The sequence below is a fragment of the Cajanus cajan genome, chromosome 4 (genome assembly GCF_000230855.2).
Source record: "Cajanus cajan strain Asha chromosome 4, NIPB_CcT2T_4, whole genome shotgun sequence".
NCBI lineage: Eukaryota > Viridiplantae > Streptophyta > Magnoliopsida > Fabales > Fabaceae > Cajanus > Cajanus cajan.
Genome location: NC_138520.1, coordinates 22,790,064 through 22,817,232, shown reverse-complemented (window position 1 = coordinate 22,817,232; position 27,169 = coordinate 22,790,064). Strand labels below are relative to the sequence as shown.

The following is a 27,169-nucleotide window of genomic DNA, read 5'->3' as shown; positions in this document are numbered from 1 at the left end:
TTAATCTAAAAGATAAATAAATAAATAACAAATCATAAATAAAAATAAATTATACAACTTACAAGAGTGAGAGTAAGGAAAAAGGGAAGGAGGGTTAGAATGAGAGAGTTTGAATTTATAAAGAGAAAGGAGGAGAGAGAAGATGGGGAACACGGCCAACTTTGATTTCTGTCACGCGTCAAAAATTACTTATATTGATAATTTTTTTTTTAATTCGTGTATTTTATTAATTTTTTTTAATTTATTTCGATAAAAACCCACCACACTAGTGTCTATTTCTCACTCCTCTGCAAATGTACCTTAGTACCCGATAAAATGCGTTTTTTTTTTTTTTTTTTTTTTTTTTTTTTTTTTTTTTTAATTAGCAAGGGAAGAAAACAAGAAAGAAAGAGGTACATAGGATTTGAAATTTTTTTTATACATTTTATTCGTTTTAGAAAAATTGAATGTTCCCTTTCCACTGTATTCATGGATTACTCTTCAACAATTCTATAAAGAAACCTCTTTATCTTTGTGTCTCAAATCATCTTATAGTCACCAAGAGAAAATGTGAGTCCAAATCCTTTAAATCGTTGGCAGTGAAACATTTGTTTTACAAGATTTTGAAAATTTATTAGCTTAGGAAGCCAGCCAATAATACTACATCAATAAGTTTAACAACCACCGTGCTTTTCTAACTATTAATGACTGTCTCTTTTTCATTTCTTATTACTGTGGCAGCAATTACACTCCTCGTACTCCCTGGTTGGAGTCTTGAACAGCTCCGAACAAAATATGGGGTTGTCCATTTCCATATTCTCCTTAATTGTGCTAATGTTACATGTATGTAGCTTGTGAAGATCTCTAGATTATTCATGACCAAACAAACCATATTATATAACAATGCCAGAATAGCAACACTAAAACAGATACAAAATAGGCCAATGAAAGGCTGAAATCCTGTGGATGACCCATCTTTTGCCCTGCTCTCTAAAGGAGAACATTTTGCATTGCCTCCTATTGATAGCATATCTTTTTCAAGTTGTTCGGTTTCTCCACTCTCTATCACTTTCAGCAATGCCTCGGATATGTCGGTAGCCAGAGTAGAACCCTTGGGAAATACCTAATCAAACACCCAAAATGTACATGCTAGTTAAGATAATTTTAAGAAATAGGGTAAACCTTTTTTTTTTAAAAAAAAAAGAAAACAAATAATGTGCAATGTCTTGTGAATTAAGTATTTAAGTTTGGTAGAGTGAAAACCGGAGGAATTCAAGTAATGGTTTATGAAGTATTGACATTTAATATACTTTTTCTAAACTTTTCTTGAAGTACTTTTAGGTGAAAAAATAAAATAATTTTTTCTATAAATTAAAATTAGTTTAAGCATAAATTAACTGGTAGAAACTCTCTTATGTAATTTCTCAAAAGATTTATTTTTAACTTATGTTTAAATTAGTTTTAGTTTTATAAAGAAGTTTATATCATTTTTTTTTCATCTTTAAAGTGTTTATGAAAAAGTTTATCCAAACATATCTTAAGAATTTCTAATTTGAAATTTTCTTTAGGATTTGTCCAATTTTTCACTACTATCAAACATGTGATAAAATCGTGCAATAAAATTAAGGGAGAGAGACCCACAAAACCTAAGCCACCAAGCCTGAAGGTGTTCCCAGCTTTGATTAGACCCTTGCATGAATACCTTGCCAGAAAGACCTTAGCATGAGGCACACTAAAGAAAGCTGCTTCAATATACTTGTTCTGAAAGGCATCAGGGTAATCACTCATGGAGTAAAATTTCCTTATGTTCTCAGGCTTGAATTTTAGTACGTCAGTCAAATACTTTATAACAAATGAATTTCCATTACAACCAACTGGGGAATTTCTTCTCTGAAGGGTTTGGATATCCAAAATAGATGGCTCTAGTTGCGAAATGGTCATCATGGAAGTCAAACTTGCTGTGAAAGTACTAGTTGCAATGAGGATCACAAATAACCATGGTGCCATAACAACTCTAGCCATGGGGCTTGTAATTGGTTCTCCTGCATATTAGATTTATAAATGTACCAAGAATTAGTGATTGGCTTTTCAAAAGGAAACATGGATATATCTCTCCATGAATTTTTACAAATATGTGTCTATAGTGCTATAGTTTTGTTTTCTTCTTATTACATGTGTTTGGATCACCCTTTGAAGGAACATTCACATTTTTCAAGAAAGGAAATATAAAAGCAATATTACCTTGTCATTGGGTGTATTGTTAGTTCATGTTGGAGAAAGAAGGTTTCCAAATACATTTAAATTTTATTTAAATAAATTTCTCAATAAATACTTATATGATAAAAAAAAAATAAGAAAATAAATTTTTTTCTTAAATTAAAATTAACTTATGTATAAGTTAATTACACAATCTAATTTTAACTTACGAGATAATTTTATTTTATTTTTATTTGTTATTTACTTTTTATACAAGTTCTTATCAAAATGTTTATCCAGATAATATTATAGTTATACAATTTGAAAAGATTCATAAGACAAATTTTATGGAAGTTGGATAAAATCAAAGGACAATATCATAATCCTAACCGAAGTTTTGGTCTACAATTGATACTGATGTTTATTAGCTATGAAATTTACTCTTTTGAACTTGAAATTCATGTTAGAGGACTTACTGTGTGCATAGAATATTACAGTGACTAAAAACCAAAGCATGGGCCCGAATCCCTGTAGTTCTGCATTAACTTGCCTTTCGATCAACCAGATGACAAATCCCACGAAAATGTGCAAGGTTGCCATCATCAACCACATCTCTTTTGTGAAAGCGTCCAAAAAGATCCATGTTTTTGATTTTGCTGATTGCTCTCTAACCACCATGTCGAGGCCAGATTCAACATAAGGTTGTGAGAAGTCCACTAAATGATATCTATATGCCATTATTGCTGTATCTCCGACAGCAGCATCCAATGTCTACATAAGAAATAAAAACTTAGATTTGTATTAAGCAAAAGAAGCTTTCTAAAAAGAAAAAAAAAAAAAAAAGGTTTTGGTTTATATAAAAATTTGGAACAATTTCATAATACAATAATAAACTAGTCCTCTATATTAACTAGCCAAACTAGTTAATTGCTACCATACCTTATTGGAGACTTGCTCTACCATTTCATCATAAGACCCATTGAAGGGAATAAACTCGTATTTCAAGTCATAAGGCAAAGCATTAACAACTGCTTTAAAGACATCGATTGAGAAACCAGTGATAGATGTATTATTTTTGTTCTGATCATGTGTGACATTCACAAACTCATGAAAGGTACCATTTGTAGGTACTCCTATTTGCAATGTCCTCTCCTCAGTGCTGCGAGTCCATCCCTTAGGGACAAATTGTAAGCCTCCAGGCCAATAAACTGTACTCAAAACACTATTTGAAGTAATATTTGTCTTCATTATCTCTGTTAGTTGTTGACTAACTAGGTTCTTGGAGAAACCTAGTGCTGGAGACCATAATGCCAACTCTCTATAACTTTTACCTATCACATTAATTATATTGAATGCATGTGATTGTTGTAACTTACTATTGTTGGAGAGATGATTTCTGAATAATTGTTCAAGATTAAACTTAAACTTCCCTTGTGATTCTCTTGCAGCATGAGCAATAGCCCAGGTTGCATTATAAGATTGAAATGCAAAGAAACTTGGGTTAATGTTCTCTTCTTCAGGGAACTCCAATGCAAACCTTCTCCGAAATTTGAACTTGAACCTTCTAAATGCCTCACTTGTTTCCGTGAAGTGTCTCTTAAATCCAATAACTCCTTGCATGTGAAGGATAACAGACGAGTTAACTGAATCAAGAAGGCTAGCAACCCCATCTGGGATAATCCACACACAACCATTTTCCATCAAACCCATTTGCTTTGCTTGCTCAAAAAGTATGTTAGCCAACTCCAAAGAAGATTGCACAATCAAGAAGACCCGGTTACTCTTGCTTTTGAGCCTATGAAGCTCTTTTTCAATGGTAGCTTTTGGGTCTGATAAAGAGGACAAGGAAGGCAAAGCTAAATGGTTATCAATCTCAGAACCAACAATCCGAAGAGAATAAGTGAGGCCAAGCAATGTCCCTGGATCATAGGAAAACCCGTTATTAAGTTCATAGATTGATGTCACCTTTCGCCATTTGAATTCTCCTACAATGGTTGTGATGCATTGCATGTGAATCTTGATATCATCGCCAATTTGGATAAAGTGTGGCAATTGAGGGGATAATAATTTTGTGTTGGCTGCGGGAGAAGTTAGAGACAATATAGGAACTTTCTTTATGGTGCCATTTAACTCGCTGGCCAGAGTTGCTTCATTGTGAGTTATTGTTCCTATGATGGCTAAGACTTGCTTTCTCTGTGCTAGATCCATAACTATATTTATAAAAGCATAATAGGGTTATATTGTTTTATTGTTAAACAGTATACAAGAAAATATTGAAATAGTTGCAGAAAATAAGAGTCGGTTAATAATTAACTTAAATATTGTCAGAAAAGTCGACACTATTTTAAGATGTAGTATCAATTTTTTCGATATTCAATTTAAATTAGATTTAGTGTTGAAAAAGTCGACATTATTTTTAAATATAGCGTCGGCTTTTCTGACACTAACTTAATTTAAATTAATGTCGAAAAAGCCTACGCTATATGTAAAGAATAGTGTCGATTTTTTTTATACTAACTTAAATTAAGTTTAGTGTTAGAAAAGTTGACATTATTTTTTTTAGATATATTGTTAGCTTTTCTGATACTAATTTAAATTAAGTTAGTGTCAGAAAAGTAGACGCTATATTTAAAGAATAGCGTCGATTTTTTCGATACTAAACTCAATTTAAATTTAGTATAAAAAAAATCGACGATTATCTAAAGAATAGTATTGGCTTTTTCGATATTATACATGCTTTGAGAGATATAAAGATAATTTTTCTAATCCTATATACGTATAATGTGTTGTGGTGCAGCTGGTTATCAAGTTAACATATCGAGGGTCCAAGATCAAGTCTCGACTATGCTAAAAAAATATGAATGAATAAAAAGTAAGCTGGAAAAAGAAGATCAGGAAAAAAATAAAATAAATGCTAACGTAGTATCGGCTTAATTGACAATAAAAATATTAAAAAAAATTATTAAGTTAGTGTGAACATAGTGTCGACTTAACCAACAATAAAAAATTTAAAAATAAAATTATTAAGTTAGTGTCAGCTACAATAACACTAATTAAATCGACCATAAAAAAAATCATTTTTGACAACTTGATTGACACAAAAAATTTATATCAACTTATTTAGAATCAACTAAAAATCAACGAATAATTGACAATAAATATCATATTATGTCGATTTTTATTATTTAGAATCGGCTTTTGGCCGACTCTAAAATCAAGCATTCTTGTAATGAAATAGTTTCTTGATAAATATATTAGTAAGGAGAGAAATGAAAGTAAATATTATAAGTAAACCATTGATACATGAAAAGATTTTACTTTTACTTTAGGTTTGAAAATGTTAATTTTCTTATATAGTTTATTATTTAAAAAATAACATTTTTTAGAAATATTATTTTTCATAAATATTTTTTAAACAGGTTTTTATGGGAAGGTGAGAAACTAATTTTTTTAAGATAAAAATAAAATTTTAATGCGATAAAAACATCAATGTTACCTTTATTTAATTATTTAATATAATAAAAATTATTAATTTTTAGATAATATCTATAAATATTTTAAAAAATATGTATCACTAACCAAACAAATTTTTATGATTTTCAGAAATCATGATTCATAGAAATAAAAAAAATTGTGGTATAAGAAACTATCATTGTTACCTTTATTTCATTATTTAATATAATAAAAAATTATAATTTTTAGATAATATGTATAAATATTTTCAAAAATATTTATCACTAACCAAACAAATTTTTATGATTTTTAAAAATCATGATTATGAATGAAAAAATTTATCGTGTAAGAAACCACGCCTAAGAGAATTGTCCCATGCCTACTTCATGCTATTTAGCTTCTACCGTGGATAGAAGGAATGAGAAATATGTAAAGAATGAAAGGGGATAGAATGTAGCTGGAAGAGAGGAAAAGAGAAAAATGATAGGTGTTGTTTGAATTTTTTGTAAAATCAAGATGTTTACATAGTTTTTCTCATATTGTATTGCAATATTTCATTTGTACCAAACAAAATCATGAACTTCGGAACAAGAATATTAGATTTGCTTTTTTACCATCAAAACATTTTACTTTGAATTCATGGAGATTACACATCCTACGTGATATATTACAATCACCAAAATCAATTGGTTTATATATTATAAAGAATTCATTTTATAAGAATTAAAAAAAAATAATATATATATATATATATATATATAAAAGTTTATATATTATTTATATAAAGAGTGGTAGCATAATAACTAATAAAGTAAATTACAATTATACTTCTAAATTTCGAGGAAATTGTACTACACTACTTTTTAAAAAGTTTACCATAACATCCTTACAAATGATTAGTGATAGAACTATAAATTTTAAATAGTGAAAATAATATTTATATATATAAATTAGAAACAATAATAATATATAATAATATTGCAAGTATAAATATACATTGTAATTGTTCTTTATGAATATTCTTATGTTGAAAATTTTTTAAAAAAATTCATTTTTAATATTGGCAAAAATGTTCCTATTTATGTAAGTAACTGAACAATTATTCAAACATTCATCTTCGATATAGTTTGCATTTGATTTTTGATGATATTCAAAAAACATTTTTAACTTATATAGTTGTTTGTTACTAGCCGTATCAAAGCTAATTCTAAAAGCAAATTCATCAATGGTGATACTAGATGCTCTTTTTTTTTGTCTCTAAAAACTTCATATAAAGACAATTAATCCATATCCTAATTCTAAAAAAGAGTTTAATGGTGATACATTGATAGGGTAAAATAATTTTACATAGTCATCTAATCTTAATTCACCATTAATGATAAATTCATTGACTTTTACAATAATTATACATTTTGAAAGATTATACAAATTTTGATTTTCGATTGGTTGATTGTGTAAAAAATTTTACACTAACGATGCACGATCATTAAACTCTTCTAAAAATGAAATGTCAGAACAAACATCTATGAAATATTTTTTAAGTTGATTATATAATGTCAAAAGCTTAGCAAGAAAAAAATTAGAAAAATAAAATTAAACAAAATAATATTTGAAAAGATAAAATTAAAAAGAAATGAATCAATTTTTCTTTGTTAAATATAGAAAATGAATTTGTTATACAAAGAAGCAATTTAATGTTTAAAATATTATAATATTATTTAAGAGAATGAGATATAAAAGGCTAATAAAAGAATAAAAAATAAGTAGAAATTACCATATTAAAATAATTGTAACTTAACTTTTTTATAATATTAAAATATCTATTATGAGGGGGAGTAATATAATATATTAATATTTATATATTATTTTAAGAAAAATTTAAATTTTAGTGGAGGGAATTGCTCCCATAGTAAGTTGATGATCCGTCCGTATACTTGTGCTTATATTATATGTTAAGAAGAATTGAAATTTTAGTGGGGACAATTGCACCCATAGGATTAGTAATACATATGTCCTTGCAAATGGTTCATAATAGAGTTTTCAAATAATTAAGGATAAAGTGTTATTGTTATGCAAATTTTTGAAAGAAAAAAAATATTTGTAGAAATCTTTTGTGAATTTTCTTGTAAAAACATATTCACAGAAATTTTTTGTGAATTTATTTGTGAAAAATAATTTACAGATATTTCTTATAAATTTTGTTACAATTTTAATGAACATAGAAATTTTTTTCCATAGTAAAAATTTGCAAAAAATATTGTAAGAATTTTATTTTGTTTCTTGTATATTTTCTTGCAAAAAATAAATTCGCAAGTAATGTTTACTAAATGGTAGAAAAATTTTACAGGTAACTTTTCCTGCAGATTTTCTTGCAAATTTTAATCCACAGGAAAAATAAAAAAAAAAATATTTAAATTTATAAGTTTAATATTTAAAAAAAAATTCAAGTCTTACATCAATTGAAAATAAAACAATTAAAGAGTATATAAATTGGGGCAACACTTGCCTTACAAGTTGATTTGTATGGTTGAGTGTTAGGTTTATAATCTACAATCTTATAATTTAAAAGATTATGTATTGGAGGCATGGAAACAAATGTTTTGGATGAATTCATTGTGAGCAGAATTATTGATAGAATTTATAGTAATTTCTTTAATTTTTTCGTAAAAAATATTTCTGTAGAATTTCTTGCAAAAAAATTCGCAGGAAACCTGCTAATTTTTTTTGCAGGAAAATTTCTTGCAAATTTTTTTCGCAAGAAATTTCGTAAGAAAATTTTCTGCAAATTTTAAAATTCGCAAAAATATATTATCCACGAAGGTATTACTTGTAGATAAAATTTCACAGAAAATTTTGTAGGAACAACGTTTCCTGCGAATTTTTTATAAAAATTCGCAAGAAAAGTCGCATGTAATAAGAGAAACTCTAGTAGTGAGAGTTAATGTAATATCTAAGAAATATTATTATAATGTGTTTCAAATAATTAAGAATAATTATTGTAAGGGTAAAATAAGTAGAGAATGTTTATGCCATCTCACGAGATCTTGAGACGTGTTTATATAATTTATTTTAAATAATATTTAATTCTCTCACTTTCAAATAAGAACTACCTTTTTGGTTAAGTTGTGGATATAAAGAAACGGAGTAAATTACATAGATATTCACTCTACTTTTTTAGTAAATTAAGATTTCATGACACTCTACTTTTTTTATCCATACACTAATCCTTCTTAATTTTATTTGAGAAACATAACACATATTGTATTTAGATAGAAAATTCAAATGAGGTAATTCAGTTTTTTTCAAAGAATTTCAAATGCTTTGGTTTGAAGTATTTTGTTAGGACGAAGAATTTACAAAAAATTTAAAATTTAAGTATTTATAAAATTTCTTAAAATGATATAATTTTAAATTTTCTAAAAATGTAAGAATTTGAATTTTTTTTCTCTTTTTTTTTCTTACCTCCATCTTCTATCTTTCAAAATCAATATAAAAAATATCAAGTTTTTTTAATTATTGAATATTAAAAAAATTAAAATTATTAAATATTACATAATATTTATTTTTAAAAATTATTAAATACTTAAAATTTAACTAATATTTAGTTTTATAAAATTAAATCTTAAAATCTCAACATATATTTCTGTAAAATCAATTTTATTCATAGTAAAAATTAAATTACCTTATCAAAATTAAGAATTTAAAATTTAAAAAATTTGAATTAATATGTTCAACTAAGAGCTTTAAAAAAGGATAAACGTTACTTTTAGTCCCTCTAAAATTTTTTAAATTTGATTTTGGTCCAACAAATTTTTTTTTTGTATTAAAATAGTTCCTTTAAAATTATAATATGTCAATCCCGGTTCTTTTATGTAACTATTAGTAGCACTATCTTATGTGTAAAAAGAAAATATGTAAAAGCCCGATTTTCACATATTGTTTGGGAGCCCAAAGGCGCAATAGGGGTGGTTTAGTAGCCCAGAATGGGCCGTTCCCAAATCGGAACAGGTCGTTTCAAACGATTAAGACGAGAGTGATTTTGTATTCCAGAACGGGCCGTTCCAAAATACAAAAATTGTCTACAAATTTTAGATGTGAACGGGACGTTCTCAAATTGGAACGGGACGTTCCGAAATTGAGAACGGGCCGTTTCAGAGTTGAGAACGGGCCATTCCAAAATAAGACCGTTGTGAGTATTAAATGCACCCCAGAACGGGGCGTTCTGGTTTGAGAACGGGCGTTCTGGATGTGATTTTTAGTCGTGATTTAAGGGTCCAGAACGGACCGTTCTAGATTTGGAGCGGGCCGTTCCGGCGAAGCCTGCACACCTCTCATTTTCTGATTTCTTTTCTTCTACTCTCTCTTCTTTCCCTCTACTTTCTGCTTCAGACCGAGGGGAACCCAGCGAGGGAGACCAACCAGATCTTGCGTAGGTTCAGCTATTACTTATCAATGTACAGGAGAAAAGGGGATTATTTGTATGCAAAGTTACATGAAAGAATTGGGTAGAAGAGGAAGCTCGTAGGATTATGAGTAATTTTATAATTATTTCTGTTTGGAGAATTATTGGTCTTATGTGATTCTGTATGTATTTAGGACTACAAATATATGATTAATTTGTAAAAATGATGTTCTGGGAGAGAGAACGAAATTATAGAAAAGTGTCTGTTAGTTAGGTTTTGGGAAAATTAGACTATTTCTGTTTGAGAAATTGATGATCCCATTAGATTCCGTATATATTGAGGATTAGAAATATATATTTAATTTGTAAGAATGATAATCTGAGAGGGAGAACGAAATTGTAGAAAAGTGTCTGTGAGTTAGGTTTTGAAATAATTGGGGGGTTTTACCGTTTATGTTAAGATGATATTAAATTGCTAATTCTATTGATTATTATATTAATTTATGAATGTTATTGTTATATTATTTGATAAAATTGATGATCTAGATGAGGATTCATGGTGAATTACTTGAGGTGTATGTGAACCACCATTTTGTGTGGATTGTGTATGTATTGTGGAATTGAGATGTGGATGTGGATGTGGATGTGGATCCTCATACTTGTGATCAGGGGTGGCACGACCTTAGGCAAGAAATGCTACAGGCGTGACCTTGGCATAGTATGGGATAAGTGATTCCTCATGCTTATGTCGGGGGTGGCACGACCTCGAGCAAGAGATGTTGCAGGCGTGACATTGGCACAGTGTAGGATGTGTGATTTCTCACGCTTATGTCGGGGGTGGCACGACCTTGGGCAAGAGATGCTACAGGCGTGACCTTGGCATAGGGTGGGATGTGTGAGGCAATTAATGCTTATGTCGGGGGTGGCACGACCTCGAGCAAGAGATGCTACAAGCGTGACCTTGACATAGGGTTAATTGCAAGATTTGTGATGGATTGGTGTGATTGTGAATTGTGATGTGAAGATGTTGCGTGATTGATAGAATTATGATAGATAGAAATGCTTGTAAATACTTCAATAAGTAATGAGTTATGATGAGACAATATTGTAGATTTTTCTTGTGTGCTTTTCATATAGATGTTTTCTTTTCTCACCGTATAATTTGTGGATGTTTTAGGTGAGGAAGATCTGGCTATGAGTAGCATCTAGAATGTCAACAGTTGAGTTATGGGTATGCTTTGATATTGTGACATCGGGGCAGAGGACTTCTAGGACATGAAATTTATTTGTAAATGGAGCTGTACTTATTATTTTGAAAACATTTTATAACCTCTTATGTTTTATTTTCCATGTTTCATTTTCAAAATATTTTGGATATCGAAGAATGTTTCTAAAGGTTTTTATGTGAACCCTTTTACCGACGTTGAAAAATTTATTTCCTTAGTTTATTTATATTATTACAATATATGTGTTGGGGTAGTAAGGGTGTCACAAAATACACTTGACAAACGAAAAGCTTTTTTTAGTTCCTCTAAAAAAGTTTGAATTCGCTTTTGTTCCTCTAATTTTTTTTTGTTGTATTAAATTAGTCCTTGTAAAAATAAAACAAATTGAGTTTAATTTTTTTGAGAGATGTTGATTCCATTTTGTTAGGTTGACAGTAATTATAACGAAATCACTTTTTTATTTTATTCACAATCATAGTGGTTATATATTTGTGAGTCATTATTAGTGGAAATCATCTACTAGTGAAACATAAGTTTGGTTATGTCTATTGAGAAAACATATTTTTGGTACTGTTTATTCTCGATGGAAATGTTATTTTTGAAGCAACATTAAAATGATTTAATTATATCTACTACTCAATTTTTCAAGAAAAAAAAATTGAACAAAATGAGAATTAACATCTCTTAAGAACTAAATTATGCTTATTTTACTTTATATGGACTAATTTAATAGAAAAATTTGGAGGATCAAAGGCAAATTTAATTATTTTAGAGGGAATAAGAAAAATTTCATTTGCCAAGTATATTTTTGTTTGCCACGTGAGATAGTGTCACTATCAAAGTTACAAACAAAAAAGGGTTGGTCTTAACATGTTATAATTTTAAAAGAACTAATTTAATACAAACAAAATTTGTTGAAAAATTTTAGAGGGACAAAATGTAATTTTTATCTTAAAAAAATAATAAAAAATTGAAATTAAAGAAGTTTAAATACTAAAAATTTCAAGTTCTTTAAATCTCTTAAACTTTTCTTTCAAACACACTATAAGACCTAAAAAAACATTACACTAATTCTTTTTAACTGTTTAAAAGAACATTATACTGTAACTTCACAGACATTGCTATAAATGTTAAAAGAACAATAGAGTTATGTATTGTGTAGCTTCACAACATTTCAAGAATGCCATATGTAATAAAGGATAAAAGCACAAGATAGAAGTGACAACAGACAACTAATATGTGTAGAAGATTGTGTCAGCACTCATGAAACAAAAAGTTGGTGAAAAGGACGTTACCACTAGCAATTGCTCGAGCTGAATTTCCACGGGAATTTTGTACAATCAAATGCATCTTGGAACAACTCAGGTTATTGAACTCTTGAACTGCAATTTCCATTGCTATTTTCTGTTGCTTACCCATTATTGACTCCAAATCAAGAACAGCACCCATGTTCATAATGGGCCTTGGGGTGATTAAGCAATGTTCTCTTCCTTCATTGGCTAGTGATAACCTTGAGCATGCAAACAATTGCAAGACAAAGAAGAAGATAATTAGTGACATCTCCTATTGGAGAAATGCCTAGTGAAATCAAGAGAAAGTAATGAAATTGAACCATTGACTTTGAGTATGAGTATTAATAAGCCCCACACTCTGTCATTTCCTCTGACTTTTCATAGTTTGACTCCAATAACACCTTAACCAATTCATATATGTGATCTACTTTTATCTATTTCTTATTCCCAATTTGTATATATAACCATAAGCATGTATGTTTGCTTTGCTCGATTTTTTGAGCTCTTAAAAGTGGTGTTAAGAATGTATAGAAAGGTGATTTACCTTTTAGAGGTTTTATAAAATGCAGAAGCTATTGAAATTCGATCAGTTATCTCAATCTCATGACAGTTTTTAATTTTAACAGAGAGCTAAAAAACAGATTCCCAAAATAATTAGAAACCTGAACTGTTTCAAATTCTTTCTTCAAAATAAGTGTTTTTTCATGAAAATTAATTAACTGAAATATAGTGGGCTTTAATTAAGAAAATATTTGCCTTTTCTTTTTGTGAATGTTCCTTTAAGAAGTTAAAGAAAAAAGTGGTTATTTCCTTAAAAACTAATGCATTAGGCCATTAGTTGGGTCAATTATTACTTTTATAAAAAAAAATTGTTTGACTAAGTATATACCGAGAAGAGAACAGACTCAATGGAAGAAAATGCATTAGGCCATTAGAACTTAGAAGTGTTTGCTACTCAAATAAGGGCCAATCACTGTTGCGTAACATTGAGATGTGAGCTTTTCTAGCTGTTGCCCACTTAGTTTCTATTTTTCTTTTCTTTTCTTTCCCCCTTTCTTTCTTACACATTGAATATTCTTGGTATCCAAACGTCCATTTAATATCAATTGCAAATTGCATTAATAAAATGCATCTTGTTGGTTTTTGAAGTTATATATATATAATTTTTAATTATATATAATAAACATGTATGTATATTATATATATATATATATATTATGTTTAAATATATAAATTATATTTTAAATTTATGATAAATATATTGTAACACAAATTATTTTTATTTATTATATTTATTTTAAAATTAATATTTAATTTATAAATAATCATGATAATTAAAAATTGAATTAGATAAGCAATTAAAAGAATTTTTACAAACTCTATTGTTGAAGAAAAGCCTCTAAAAGTATCATCACATAAAATTAGTTCATACCTAATATATAGGGATTGATACATGTGTATGTATATATATGTATATGTGTGTGTGTGACCATTGTTGAACAAATAAAATGATTTTCTTTTATGTGCACATAATGGTCTACTTGTGATATTTGATCATTCTGAAGTAACTTTGCAAGAATGGTGATTTGGCGAGATATATTATTTTTTAAATACCTCATCAAATTATCATTCTTGCAAGTTGTTCTCCCACGATCAAATATGTAATCTGAGTGTGTTCTTATGTGAAAGTTCTAGTTGACACTCAAAAGTTTTTCAACACACTTTTACAAGTTCTAAACGTCAACGATTACTTAAGAAACAAACAAATTAAAAAGTTTTGAGTAGACCCTTAGAACTTCCTAAAATCACTTCCAAGAAGAAAGGTCTTTACACAAAAAAAGAACTACAAAGAAAAAGAAAATAAAATCATAAGTTATTACAACTCCAATGTTTCAAAATTTGCATCCTATACACAAGGAACAAACAAGTTTTAATGGTAAAATTTTTTGGTGTAGTGTATGTTCCTTCTAAGTGTTTGTACTCAAGGCTCCTCCAAGGCAAGAGTCTTAAATAAACAAGTTTTAATGGTAATGGTAAAATTTTTTTGGTGTAATGTTTATTCCTTCTAAGCGTTTGCACTCAAGGCTCCTCCAAGGCAAGACTCTCAAAGAATGCTTCTTCCAAGTCCTCTACCAACACCTTATAAGGCTATCTTATAGTAAAGTTCTTCTAGGCAAGCATACACTTTCATAAATGGAACCACAAAACACTAGAGAAAATTCAGAGACAAGAAATAAAAACACAATTAATAAAAAGACTAAGCTTAAAGAAATCTAGAGTTGGATTACAAAGGTAATAAAAACTCAAATTCACTTCCAAATTTAATGCAAATTTTAAGCAAATGTAATGTGACTAAAATGAAGCATACCTTGATGTGTGTTATTTTATTTGTACTATTTTAATCTAAGTCGTTTATTTTAATTTAAAGATTGAAATTGAACATTCTCATTCTCACATAAAAATGACAAGTGTATACTATGAGAATATCATTTTTATGTGAGAATGATAATCCTCAATCTCAACTCTTAAATTAAAATAAATGATTTAGATTAAAATAACACAATTAAAAAAACTATCATGTACTATTTATATCATGATTGTGTCTATTATTATCATTGTCATAATTGTCATTGTAATTGTTGTTGTTGTCATCATTATCATCACCAATATCACTATCATTGTCATTATCAGAATCATCACTATCATTATTGATACCACTCTCATCATTGATAGTGATGACGACGATGAAGGTAATAATTATGATGATAATGATAATGACAAATATAAAACTAATGGTGATAATAACAATTGTAATGATAGTACATAATAATTTTATTTATAATTTTTTAATTTAAGTTAACTAATATAGTTTAAGAATTCAAATTGATCATTCATTCTCATATAACAAGGTCATTCTTGTATTTACCCTTATATTCCCTCAATTTTTTTTGTTTTACTCTTTAGATTCATCAAATAATAAATTTTGTGAAGATACAAATTTTAGTTGTTTTTTTACGGGCTTGATACATTAAAATATTGCCATTTTTTTAACAAGTAGAAAAGAGACGTTTTGTGTCTTTATAAATTTTGGTTACAAATAATATAAATATAAACATAACTAATAGAAATAATAACATATAAATTAAACGAGATAATGTATAATTAAAAAAAATTTAAAATAATCTTAAACAAATAGAAATTAAAATAATTACAAATTAAGTTAATATATTATTAATAGAGTGAAAAATTAATTTTTTTATATAAATATTTTTTTTCTTATATTCTATGATGATAAGAAAAGAATTAATATATAATAAAAGATTATAAATATCTTTAAAAAATAAAAATAAAAAAATCAAAGAGAGATATCCTTTATATTATAATATAGGTAATATATATCGTTTAGTCAATGTAAACTTATATTTACTTTTTTTAAGAGATTATTTTCATTCTCATATTTCACTTATATTCACATAATTTTTATCTAAAATATATATATTTTTATTTTCTATATTAATAAATAATAATTAAAATAAATTATATAAAATTAATTAAATAAAAATGACATTAGTATCTAGTTTAAGGGGGGGAAATAATCTTGTAGAGAACTAGTGACACCGATTGAAGGAAATTACGTGTTAGATGAACCTGTAAATATGTCTCAACTTATCTAAACCAAGATGAAAAAAATACGAATTAATTTGGGTAAAATAGAATGCAAGCAAGTAAAACCTACCTTTTTAGTTTTGAACCTCAACTCTGCCATTCTTAAACCCTGTAACCAGGCCCAACTTTAACCCTTTCAGTCTCACCTCAAAAACGGTGCGTTTTGATTGCATCCTCGTGTAGGAAGTTTCAGGTTTTGAAGCTCCATACCCTAATTCAGTTCTTTGATTGCGGTGAGTCCTCATTGATCTCATGCTATTAAAAATTCGGCATTTAGCTGAGTAGTTACTTCATCTTCGTTGTTTGCCATCGAAACCCAACACTGAATCAGTATCTTCTTGTTAATTGTTTTGTGGAATGAATGAAGTTATATAATTTAACTCACATTCCACGTGGCAATGAAGAATTAGACTCGCTCTTGGAAATTCGTCGATGTTTTCAATTTTTTTTTAGTGGGCAAAGTTTTGAGTTTAATTTTTATTTGATTTTGGTTCCAATCTATGTTTGGGTAGAATGGGTAATCATGTTACAGGGTGTTGTTTGATGCTTTGTGTTGGGTGGGTTGTTTTTACGTTGAGAATTTAATGGACATGGTTACTTTCCTGCTACCTGTTTGATGAAATGATTGAGCCTTTTCAGAAATAAACTAATTACAAATGTGTGAAATATGTTGATGGATGATTTTGTGATGCTATACCTAATGGTTTTTTTGTTTGAATGTGAAGTAATTTAACAAAAACACGAGTTCTTTTCTGGTTATTATTAAAATCAAGAAAATGTTACCAGCTGTGTTTTGGATGCATGACTCTCTATGGTCGTATCCTTAATTAGCCATAATACCATCTATGTCTAAGAACTGAACCGGAAATCAAACCATTGAGGCCTCAAGCTTGCTGTTCGATTGGTTTGACCACTGGTTACCCAAAGGCCTTTGACTTGCAGTTTGGTTCTTATGGCATTGATGTGTGCAACTACACATCGCTGGAAGATCCATTGCTATTCTTATTTTTATGAGTCCCAACCAATGTGTTTATTTTTGAAGATATGCAAGTTTTTTGGTTTGACATTGTCATGTTGATAGTAATTTGTTTTGGGTGTTGACAGTGAGAAAAGAGGTGACTGTGAATCCACATCCAAATCTGAATGGGTTATCTTCAATTTGGCAGACATGGTGTTAGGCAGATCATTAGATTTAGAGATGCCAGTTATGATAATGCTGTGGTAAACCCACTCCTGTATGCTTCCCAGGGACTTCGTTACAAGAGGAAGCTCCAAGTCATCCTTACAACTGTAATTACTTATCTTGGGTTGTGATGCTTGTTTTCTGGGATTGCATTTAAGTTCAATTTTCTGAAAGTTCTAATTTCTAATTTATAGGACATAGATAAGCTGGGAAAGGCAGGTGATACTGTCAAAGTTGCCCCTGGATATTTTCGCAACCACCTAATGCCCAAGCTCCTTGCTTTACCTAACATTGATAAGTTTGCCTATCTCCTCAATGAGCAGCGCAAGGTGTTTTTTTTTCTTCCGATTAATCTCTATTTTATCTGTTTATTTATGCTACTTCTTTGTCAATGCCATTCATCATTAGGTAAATTTATGTCCAGTTACAATTCTCTGCATTTTACTATCTTCTGGAATAAATTTTTAAATCTTTGTTATGATAATGCTGTTTGACATCCGATCCTTGGACAACTGCATCCTTTGCATTTGTTTGTGTTTATGTGAATGTGTGTGTGTGGTTATTCTATGCTTGTATACTTGGCTCATAAACATTTGCATACTCCCATAGGCAGTCTCTATTACTTTCTTCTCCGTATTCACCTTTTACTTGTGTTATGTTTTAAATGCTTCAGATCTATCAACCAACTGAAGAAATAAAACAAGGTGTGACTCTAGTTAAAGAGTCAAAGGTAGATATGATGAAAGAGTATGAAAAGGCAGCACTACGTCTGGATAAAGCTAAGCTGGTTTGTAGTTTACTCTTCAAGGCTTTTCATTGCTGTTTTAGACTATTTCTGTGATCCTTTATGGGGAAATTGTTTTCTTTTTCTAGTAGATTATTGCTTTATGTTTATTATCACTCCCCGGGGGAATTTGGTGTATTATCTAAAATACAGAGGAACTGTTCTGAGCTTTTTTTTAATTTTTATTTATTATGTATTACCGATTCAAACTTCAATTTTGAGTATGTTTTATGATGATACAAATATTGTAACTGTGGAAGTTCTAACACAGAAATATGTAGTTGATAATTTGATCTATATCATGTTAAAACCCACATGTTAATATGGATTATTTATTTATTTTAATGTGGAATTGGATGTTATGATCTAATAGGTCTTGCGGAGGTTAATTGATGTTCAAAAAGCAAAGTCGCGTGAATCAAAAGATGTGCCCTTGGAGTTACGTTTTCCCGTGACAAAAGATATTCTTGTGGCTGAGGTAATATTTGATATTTGTAGTTTAAAAATGCTTTTTTATTTTATATTATATATATATATATATTAGCTAAGTAACAAATTAAGCGATGAGAACATAGTCTGTTAGATTTGTACCTTGCCATTATTCAGAGCATGGAATGGAGAACGATTCATGTTAGAATATCTGAATAATATTTTATAATATTATTTTTGTATCTTAAAATATTTTAAAGTATCTTAGATGACCTGTTATTAATGGTTTTCATATTTCATGATTTGTTTCCTTATTTAATTATAATTAGAAGTCTAATAGTAGTTTAAATAGGGGATAATACTCTTTCTTCTACTCCATCAAATCAACAGTCTATATTTTCTCTTTTCCTTCACTTAATCTTAACAATTAACTGTAGTTTACATGTTTACCTTATGTCTTGGATCAATTACGGTTGCTCGGCTGTGATATTCGTGTTTACCCTATACTGGTTATCTTGACATGTTAGTAAACCGTGGGAGAACTACATTTGTTTTTTTATCAGTGGAAAGAGGGTTCGATCATGTATGTAGGAAAGGGGAATGTTACCCTAAAATATGACAGTTTTGGTAATAAAGAATTTATATGAAAATAATCCTTGCTCCAAATGTAAAATTGCTACTAGTAGATGATTGTTCTTGCTGGTGTGTTGTCTCTAACATCCTTCTTCTCAAACCGAAAGATTCCAAATTTGAGGTGTTAGTGTTTCTGTCACAAATCATATAATTTAATTGCAACATTTGTTTCTTATAGAAACTAATTAGGATTTATTTTCATCTCATTACTTTTTTGTGTTGCTTTTAAAAAATGGGTGAAAAGTTACTTCTATATCAATTATCTGAAATTACAAAATGTATATTTGCCAAATTCTAATGTTGTTCCTATCAGGGTAGCCTTTTTTCTTACAATTCTTTTTTTCCTCATTCTTTCTCTGCTACTAACTTTTGTATGTTCTATCTTAAGGTGGCAAGACAACTCTGTGTGAACATTGCACCCGATAACATTCATCTTCCATCACCTTTATCGACACTGGGAGAATATGAGGTGCCACTGCGTTTACCAATGTCCATCCCGCTGCCAGAGGGCAAGGTTAACTGGAATTTGAAAGTTAAAATCAGGAGTAAATAAATCACTCGTCTTGTTGAATTCAAGTTCACCAGCGATGGGATTATTGTTTTATGCTGATAAATCATTAATTTGAACCCGGGAATTATTAGATCTTGACATTGCTTTCATTTATAAAAATAGAAATGCGACACATTTAACGATGTCTTTTCAATATTCTGTTATTAACGAGTGTTATTGACATTTTTTTTCAATGAAGTGTTGTCTAGGTGTCTTATTTTATTTGAATTGCAATCGATTTTTGTTTATCTATTAACTTGAAGTCTTGAACACAACACATCCTATATCTACCTCCAATTTGGGATTTTGGTGGACCAATTTGGAGTTTATCACTTTCAAGGAAATAAGATAACTTCTACATTTAATAATCTGAAGCAAAAAAGATAAAGTAACTATACCAAGAAAATGAAACTTCAATTCATTTCATAACCAGTAAAAGGTTACAAGGATTATTGTAAACAATGAAAAGTAACGGTCAAATGAGCTACAGCCCTTAACACTACAGAATGTCCTTAAGCCATGTAGGCTTCCTAATGGTTCTATTGGGCCTTTGCGTTTCCTTCCTAATGGTGCCTATCTCATGGCCATCAACTTTTCGGCTCCCCGTCAAAATTTACCAAGCAGTTGAAGACTTGAAGAGTAAAATGATATTGAGTCTTCCTATAGTGATAAAGCTGAAAAATCAAAATTCATCAATTGATTTTAGTATAGGAGAAGACCGTTTGTGTTAAATGTATCTAAGTCATGCTTTTTATCTTATAGCATTTTTTTATGCTTTCTATATATATTTTTATGTAATATTATTAACGACATTGATGTATGTGACTAAATTTAATTTAAATATTAATTTGATTATATTCATTTTATTTTAGTTATTATAAAGATGTATTTGTTATTATAATCATGATAGTAGATATTTTGTTAGTTATAATAAATTTACTTCAAAAATAAAAATAATGCAAATGCGAATTATTAGTTGTATTAGCTATTAAAGATAGTTGCTAGTATATAATTTTTCTAAAATATATTAATTTTAGCGAATGAATTAATGACGATTAACTTAATTCAATAGTTTTGAAGTGATTGAATTATATTTGTAGATTTTAAAAAAAATAATTTATAGTTTAGCAACCGACTTAGCGACAGAGAAATATTGTTATAAATTTGGTTCTCATTGATAAGGTGACCAATATTGTAGTGACGAATCTATATCTATCAGCAATTGATGGAGTCAATTGTTATTCAGCCACTTATTCCATTTTGTTTGCTAATTCAGTCTCTAAGGTGAATCACTTGGGAAAATGTCGATAGCTAAATAGTGTTTCTTTTAGTGGTTGTAGGTTTTGATGTTATAAAATGTTATCTATAATGGAGTAATTACAAAGGCAGTTAATTGTGTCTGCTATGAATTATATGGAGGGATGTGAGTGATATGGAAAACATTTGTCCTTCTTGGATAACTAGAGTTGTTCCTTGGGCTTTTTAAAAGAGTAAGACGTGAAATATGAATAGTCACACTCCATATTATTTGTTACCATATACCAAGATTGCTTTTGAAGGTAATCAATTGTGCTGTTGTCAACCTGGAAAACTTTGGTTAGAACCTTTGCAAAAATAGGCGGAGTAACTTTAAACAAAACATTTACATTAGTGATAGTTTCTAGATTTTGATTGTTGAAACTAGCGATGAAAATTGCATTTGCATACCTCACATTCAATTGGAAATGAACGAGACCAATTGGAAACACAAACACATCACCCTTGTTTATCACTTTAGTAAATAGACAAGTTTTTTCTTGATTGGATGACACAAATCCAACATAAATAGTTCCTTTAAGCATTATAAGGATTTATGTGTTAGAAGGGTGAGTGTGAGGAAGGTTTAAACTCTTTGGTGCATAATCTATGCTAGCCAAAGATACATTAAGTGTGTTTAACCATGATAATTGATCAACAAACATAAGAGTCACTTATGAACCCAATGGCTTGTTAGTTTTCCCAAGTTCCACACATGTGAAGAAATCTTCAACTTTCAAAATCTTGGGATCTTCACAAAACTTTCCATTCACAAACACTATAAATAAACAAGAAATTTTTTTAATTAAAATATACATCATAAAATTAACAAGCTCTTAGAATTTGAGTTCACTAGTGCAAAAATTGGATTTAAAATTGGAGTTTTAAGATCGGTTACCTTGTAATCGATCTTAAAAGTGACGCGGTGACAATTTTGTAAATAATATCAACACTTTTAAGATCGGTTATTTTATGATCGATTTTAAAAATTTCGTCAGGAACCTTTTATATTTCCCTCTATTTTCATTCTCTTTAATCTTTCCCTTCATTCCTTTTTACTCTCTTGCGCTCTCATTTTCTAAAGTCTCCCGAAAGGTAAATTTCGTTGTCGTTTTTGTTTTCATCTTTTCATGCTCTTCTTGTGTCTCTTTTTGTCTTCTCATGCTCTTTTAATGTCTTTATTTTTGTTGCAGGTTCATTTTGGGTAAATTTCGAAGCTGGAACGGCCCGTTCTGCAAGGAGAACGGCCTGTGCTGCAAGGAGAACGAGCCGTTCTACAAGCAAAACTGGCCGTTCTGCAAGGAGAACGGGCCGTTCTGGATTGGTTTTAACTTACTCCAAACTATCCTAGAACGGCCCGTTCCAAATTATAATCTTAAGCCTTTTTAACAACTTGGAACAGCCCGTTCCAATTTTGGAACGGCCCGTTCCAGTTTTGGAACGGCCCGTTCCAGTTTGATGTTTTTTCAAAACCCAGGCTTTTAAGATCGATTATAAAACAACCGATCTTAAAAGGTAACTTTTAAAATCGGTTATTTAACCGATTTTAAAAGTCTAACTTTTAAAATTGGCTCTTTTAAAATCGGTTACGGAACCGATTTTAAAAGTCGAAAATAACTGATTTTAAAAACCTTTTTTCCACTAGTGGTTGTGAGGAATGTTATTGTTAATTTGTGCATACCACCACAAGTTTCTTTTACTACCATAGAAAAATCTTTCAAAGGACTAGGGTCCTAGGCAAAGACAATCGAGGATGTCAAAGCCAAAATGGCAACATAAACAACTTTCATATTTTCCTTTTAGTCTTTAATAATGGTTCAAATTGTATAAATGTGTTTCTTTTGAGATTTGAATTTTGATTCATGTGAAGCTTGTTTTTTTTTATAAGGATAAAGTATTGAATTGGTTTTCAGTTTATTTTTATCCTAATTAATTCTTAATTTGATGATGAACCATTCCTTAACAATTAACGTTACTTGATCAAAGTGTAAACTAAGCAAATGCTCCACAAGAAAAAAAGGCAAGTGTTTCGATATAATACCTCTTCCACTTGGCTTTGTACCCATTCTTGACATTATTTTATAATTGAAAGCTCGTTAACCGAATCAAAGTTCAATTAAGACTTTGTCTCAATTTTGCAGACTTGATTTGACGATAATAATTTAAGTATTTAAAATGTTACTCCTTTTCCTAGCTCATCTTCTATTGGTTTCTTGTTATTGTTCCTAACTTGTTACTTGCTTTTCTTTTAATACCACGATATTATTATGCATCAACCAAAGTTATATGAAATTAAATCACTAACTACCCTTCAAATAATATGTACCCTTACAATACTCGGTTACGGATTTTAACCCCCAACCTTATACCTTTTTCATTGGTCACTTCATAAGCAACATGCCTCGACCTTGCTCCCATACTATATCAACTAAAAACTTAAAGGATATAACTTTTAAAGACAACCTCCACCTTAGGAGTCAACTTTCTTCAAAGGGTTTTCATTTTTGGGCTCTTAGAGCACCACAACTTAGATTCTCACAGTGACACACGAAAACAACTCAAGTTTCTTTTGTTTCTAATTTCAACTCATAACAAAGAAGGCATGCATTATGCATAAACAACTCAAGCAACACTTCTCATATACCACACGACATGTCTAAACTCAAGACACACATACACACACATCCTCACTATCTTATAAGAGAAATAAACAACATATAATATCTTCATAAGTTAACACATTTAATGAAACATCATCAACTCCACATTATACATATCTTTCATCTTAAAATACACCAAAATAACTCAAAATTAACAACACAACACAAACTTCCAAAACAAGGGTCTCATTGAGCACTTGAACCCCTCATTGAGCAATCTTGACTTTTTGTCTATCCTCTCATTAAGCAAACATGACTCTCTATGGGTCTTCTCATTGGGTGAGCTTCCCTAAGAGTCACCCATAGATTTATCTTCTTGTTGGATGACACTCACCTTGGTGAGTGAGAATAAAAATCTGGATAGACATATATTCACCAGTTAGGCATGAACGTATTGGGCGAGCATGCATTCTTGTTTGGTGAGAATGGGAATGTCCTCCATGGAACTTGCCTTCTTTCAACAAATTAGGCCCCGCTACACTAATCCTCTACAACACGCAACTCATAAAACTTATACTCCACATCTCCTACAACTTAAGAATAAACAAAAAAACAACATGCAACAACAAGCGAATTCAATCAAATAATTTCCATACCTCCTTCAACCCTAAAACCCAACACCAAACTTTATCACACATACACACACACACACACACACACACACACACACACACACACACACATATATATATATATATATATATATATATATATATATATATATAGATATATATAGACACCACTAATGGGCTCAAACAACTCATGGTCCAACATGCAACAACATAAAAGAGTCAATCTATAAGCTTCCTTTACCTCAAAAGTTTCCACAATACTAAGAATCTAAGAGAAAGGAAGAACAATGAGACCTTCAAGGGTCGACTTCTCTCTACTCCTAACTCCTTAGCTCAATCTTCTATAGTTCGATCACCACTTCAAAGAAGGATAAAAATGCTCTTGGTGGAATTAGAATTAGAAACAATCTTCCTTGAATGTAAAACTTATCTCTTTAAATCTTCTTTTTAGAAATTGAAAGAAATGAACTTATGAAAAAGTTCTTCTACCCTAAAAACTTATATACCTTCTCTTATTCTTGGTCAACTTTGATCTCAACTCAAACAGCTCTAAACACAACGTACAACACAAAATATCAAACAACACATAAAATGCATAAAAACAAAAACATGCGATATATAATATAATTATTTTAGTTTTGTTTCTTTTAAATTTCTTTCTTGTTTAAGTTCTCATATTTTAAGTCATCTATGTGATATTTTTTTTCTTCTTATTTATGATGATATAATTAACATAAACTAAGGCAAGTATGATGTTTTCAAAATAATATTGATTTAAAATAAAAATATTTCAATATTAGAGATTCAATGATTATCTTTGTAATGATTTTTATGATTTGTGTCTGAATAAACTATAGTGCTTTTAAGATTTTATTTAGATTATTAATTTAAGAATATTTTTTTATATAACTTTAGTAATTGTTTTAATTGTTTTTTTTATTATCAATTTATTACTATTATTAACCTCTATATAAGTAAAGTGTGAGTTGTAGATACAAGTATGGAATCTAGGTACCCGATAGGCATAGGAATGAGAATTGAAATTGCTACCCACAAATATATGCAATCAGCTACCAATATTATTTTTAAACACAAGTATAAGAATAAGTATTATAAGACCATATTCATTGTCATTCCTAGATACTACTTACTCTTGAAATTAAGAGTCCCGAAGAATGGAGCCAAGCACAACTCCAACAAAAATAAGTTCATTTACTAAAGTAAAAAACATTGTATAATCAAACTACAAAAAGAACAATTATGTATGTAAAAGAAACCCACATACATTTATTAATTACATTAGTAATTATTTGGAGTTCTATTATTTGGGGCTATTGAAACATCAATCATCAATTATCCAATAACTAATATCAAATGATCATCCATGCTTCCAAATTAGTTGTTGTCGTACCAAGATTGTTTTTGAAGATAATCAATCGTGCTCTTGTCCACCTGGAAAGCTTTGGTTAGAACCTCTACAGAAATAGGTGGAGTAGCTTTAAACAAGGCATTTGCAATAGTGATAGTTCCTGGATTTTGACTGCTGAGACCAGCAATGGCAACTGCATTTCCATACCCCACATTCAATTGAAAATGAATGAGACCAATTGGGAACACAAATACATCACCCTTGTTTAGCACTTTAGTAAAGAGACGATTTCCATCTTGATTGGATGACACAAATCCAACGTAGAGAGTTCCCTCAAGGACTATAAGGATTTCTGTGCCACGAGGGTGAGTGTGAGGAGGGTTTAAACCCTTTGGTGCAAAATCTATGCGAGCCAAAGATATGCCAAGTGTGTTTAGCCCTGGGAGTTGATCAACAAACACAGGAGTCACTTGTGAACCCAATGGATTGTCAGTTTTTCCAGGTTCAACGTGTTTGAAGAAATCTTCAGCTTTCACAAGCTTGGGATCTTTGCAGAACTTTCCATTCACAAACACTACATATTAACAAGCAAGAGTTTTAATTAAAAAAAATCAATTATAATCTATATCATGAAATTAACAAGCTCTTAGAATTTGAGTTGCGAGGAATGTTAATTTGTACATACCACCGTCAGTTTCTTTCACTGCCACGCAAAAATCTTGCAGAGGACTTGGGTCATAGGCAGAGACAACGGAGAATGTCAAAGCCAAGATGGCAACAACGAAGTAAGCAACTTTCATATTTTCCTCTTAGTCTTAAATGATTCTACTGTATATATGTAACACTTGTGAGATTTGAATTTTGATTCATGTGAAGCTTGCTATTTATAAGGGTGAAGCATTGAATTGGTTTGCAGTTTATCTTTACCCTAATTAATTCTTTATTTGATGATGAACCATTCCTTAACAACTAATGCCTACTTGATCAAAGAGTAGACTAATTAAGCAGTTGCTCCACAAGAAAAAGAAAAAGGCAAGTGTTTCGGTATTACCTCGTCCACTTGACTTTGTCCCCATTCCTGTAACATTATTTTATAATGGGAAGCTTGTTAACTGAATCAAAGTTCAATTTAGACTTTGTCTCAATTTTTCAGACTTGAATTTTACGATAATAGTTTAAAGTATTTAAAATGTTACTTCTTTCCATAACTCATCTTCTATTGGCCTCCTGTTACTGTTGTAAGTTTAAACACGGTCTTCAAAAGTAGTCGGTTGAATATGGAAACTTTGTGAGGGATTGGGTCTCAATTGGAAATTTGGAACCATCACTAATATATATTGTTGTTTTCGTGGTACTTGTTTTTCTTACACTGCTAAAGAATTTCAATAACACATCAGTATTTGAAAAGACAACCGTTAAGATATATCCATTGACTTTGCACTTTCTCAATTTAAATAATTCCCCGTGGAAATAATTTAA

At 29.8% G+C, this 27,169-nt stretch overlaps 3 protein-coding genes across 3 annotated transcripts; 1 reads left to right on the top strand and 2 right to left on the bottom strand.

Annotated features, from left to right (window-relative positions):
* Positions 1–479: 479 nt before the first annotated feature.
* LOC109787910 (glutamate receptor 2.5) lies at positions 480–4,497 on the bottom strand. Its single transcript, XM_020346506.3, has 4 exons — positions 3,115–4,497; positions 2,652–2,946; positions 1,621–2,021; positions 480–1,102 (listed from the first exon to the last, which is right to left on the bottom strand). Exons 1-4 carry the CDS (start codon positions 4,381–4,383, stop codon positions 674–676), a joined length of 2,394 nt encoding a protein of 797 aa, XP_020202095.3. The 5' UTR covers positions 4,384–4,497; the 3' UTR covers positions 480–673.
* An 11,782-nt stretch (positions 4,498–16,279) lies between these two features.
* On the top strand, positions 16,280–20,015 carry LOC109787913 (Ribosomal protein L9/RNase H1). Its single transcript, XM_020346510.3, has 6 exons — positions 16,280–16,447; positions 17,319–17,504; positions 17,592–17,726; positions 18,071–18,184; positions 18,555–18,659; positions 19,632–20,015. The coding sequence occupies exons 2-6, from the start codon at positions 17,358–17,360 to the stop codon at positions 19,794–19,796; spliced, it is 666 nt and encodes a 221-aa protein (XP_020202099.1). The 5' UTR covers positions 16,280–16,447; positions 17,319–17,357; the 3' UTR covers positions 19,797–20,015.
* A 5,498-nt stretch (positions 20,016–25,513) lies between these two features.
* On the bottom strand, positions 25,514–26,551 carry LOC109787921 (germin-like protein subfamily 1 member 20). The gene is made up of 2 exons (XM_020346518.3): positions 26,376–26,551; positions 25,514–26,264 (listed from the first exon to the last, which is right to left on the bottom strand). The coding sequence occupies exons 1-2, from the start codon at positions 26,488–26,490 to the stop codon at positions 25,717–25,719; spliced, it is 663 nt and encodes a 220-aa protein (XP_020202107.1). The 5' UTR covers positions 26,491–26,551; the 3' UTR covers positions 25,514–25,716.
* Positions 26,552–27,169: the final 618 nt, after the last annotated feature.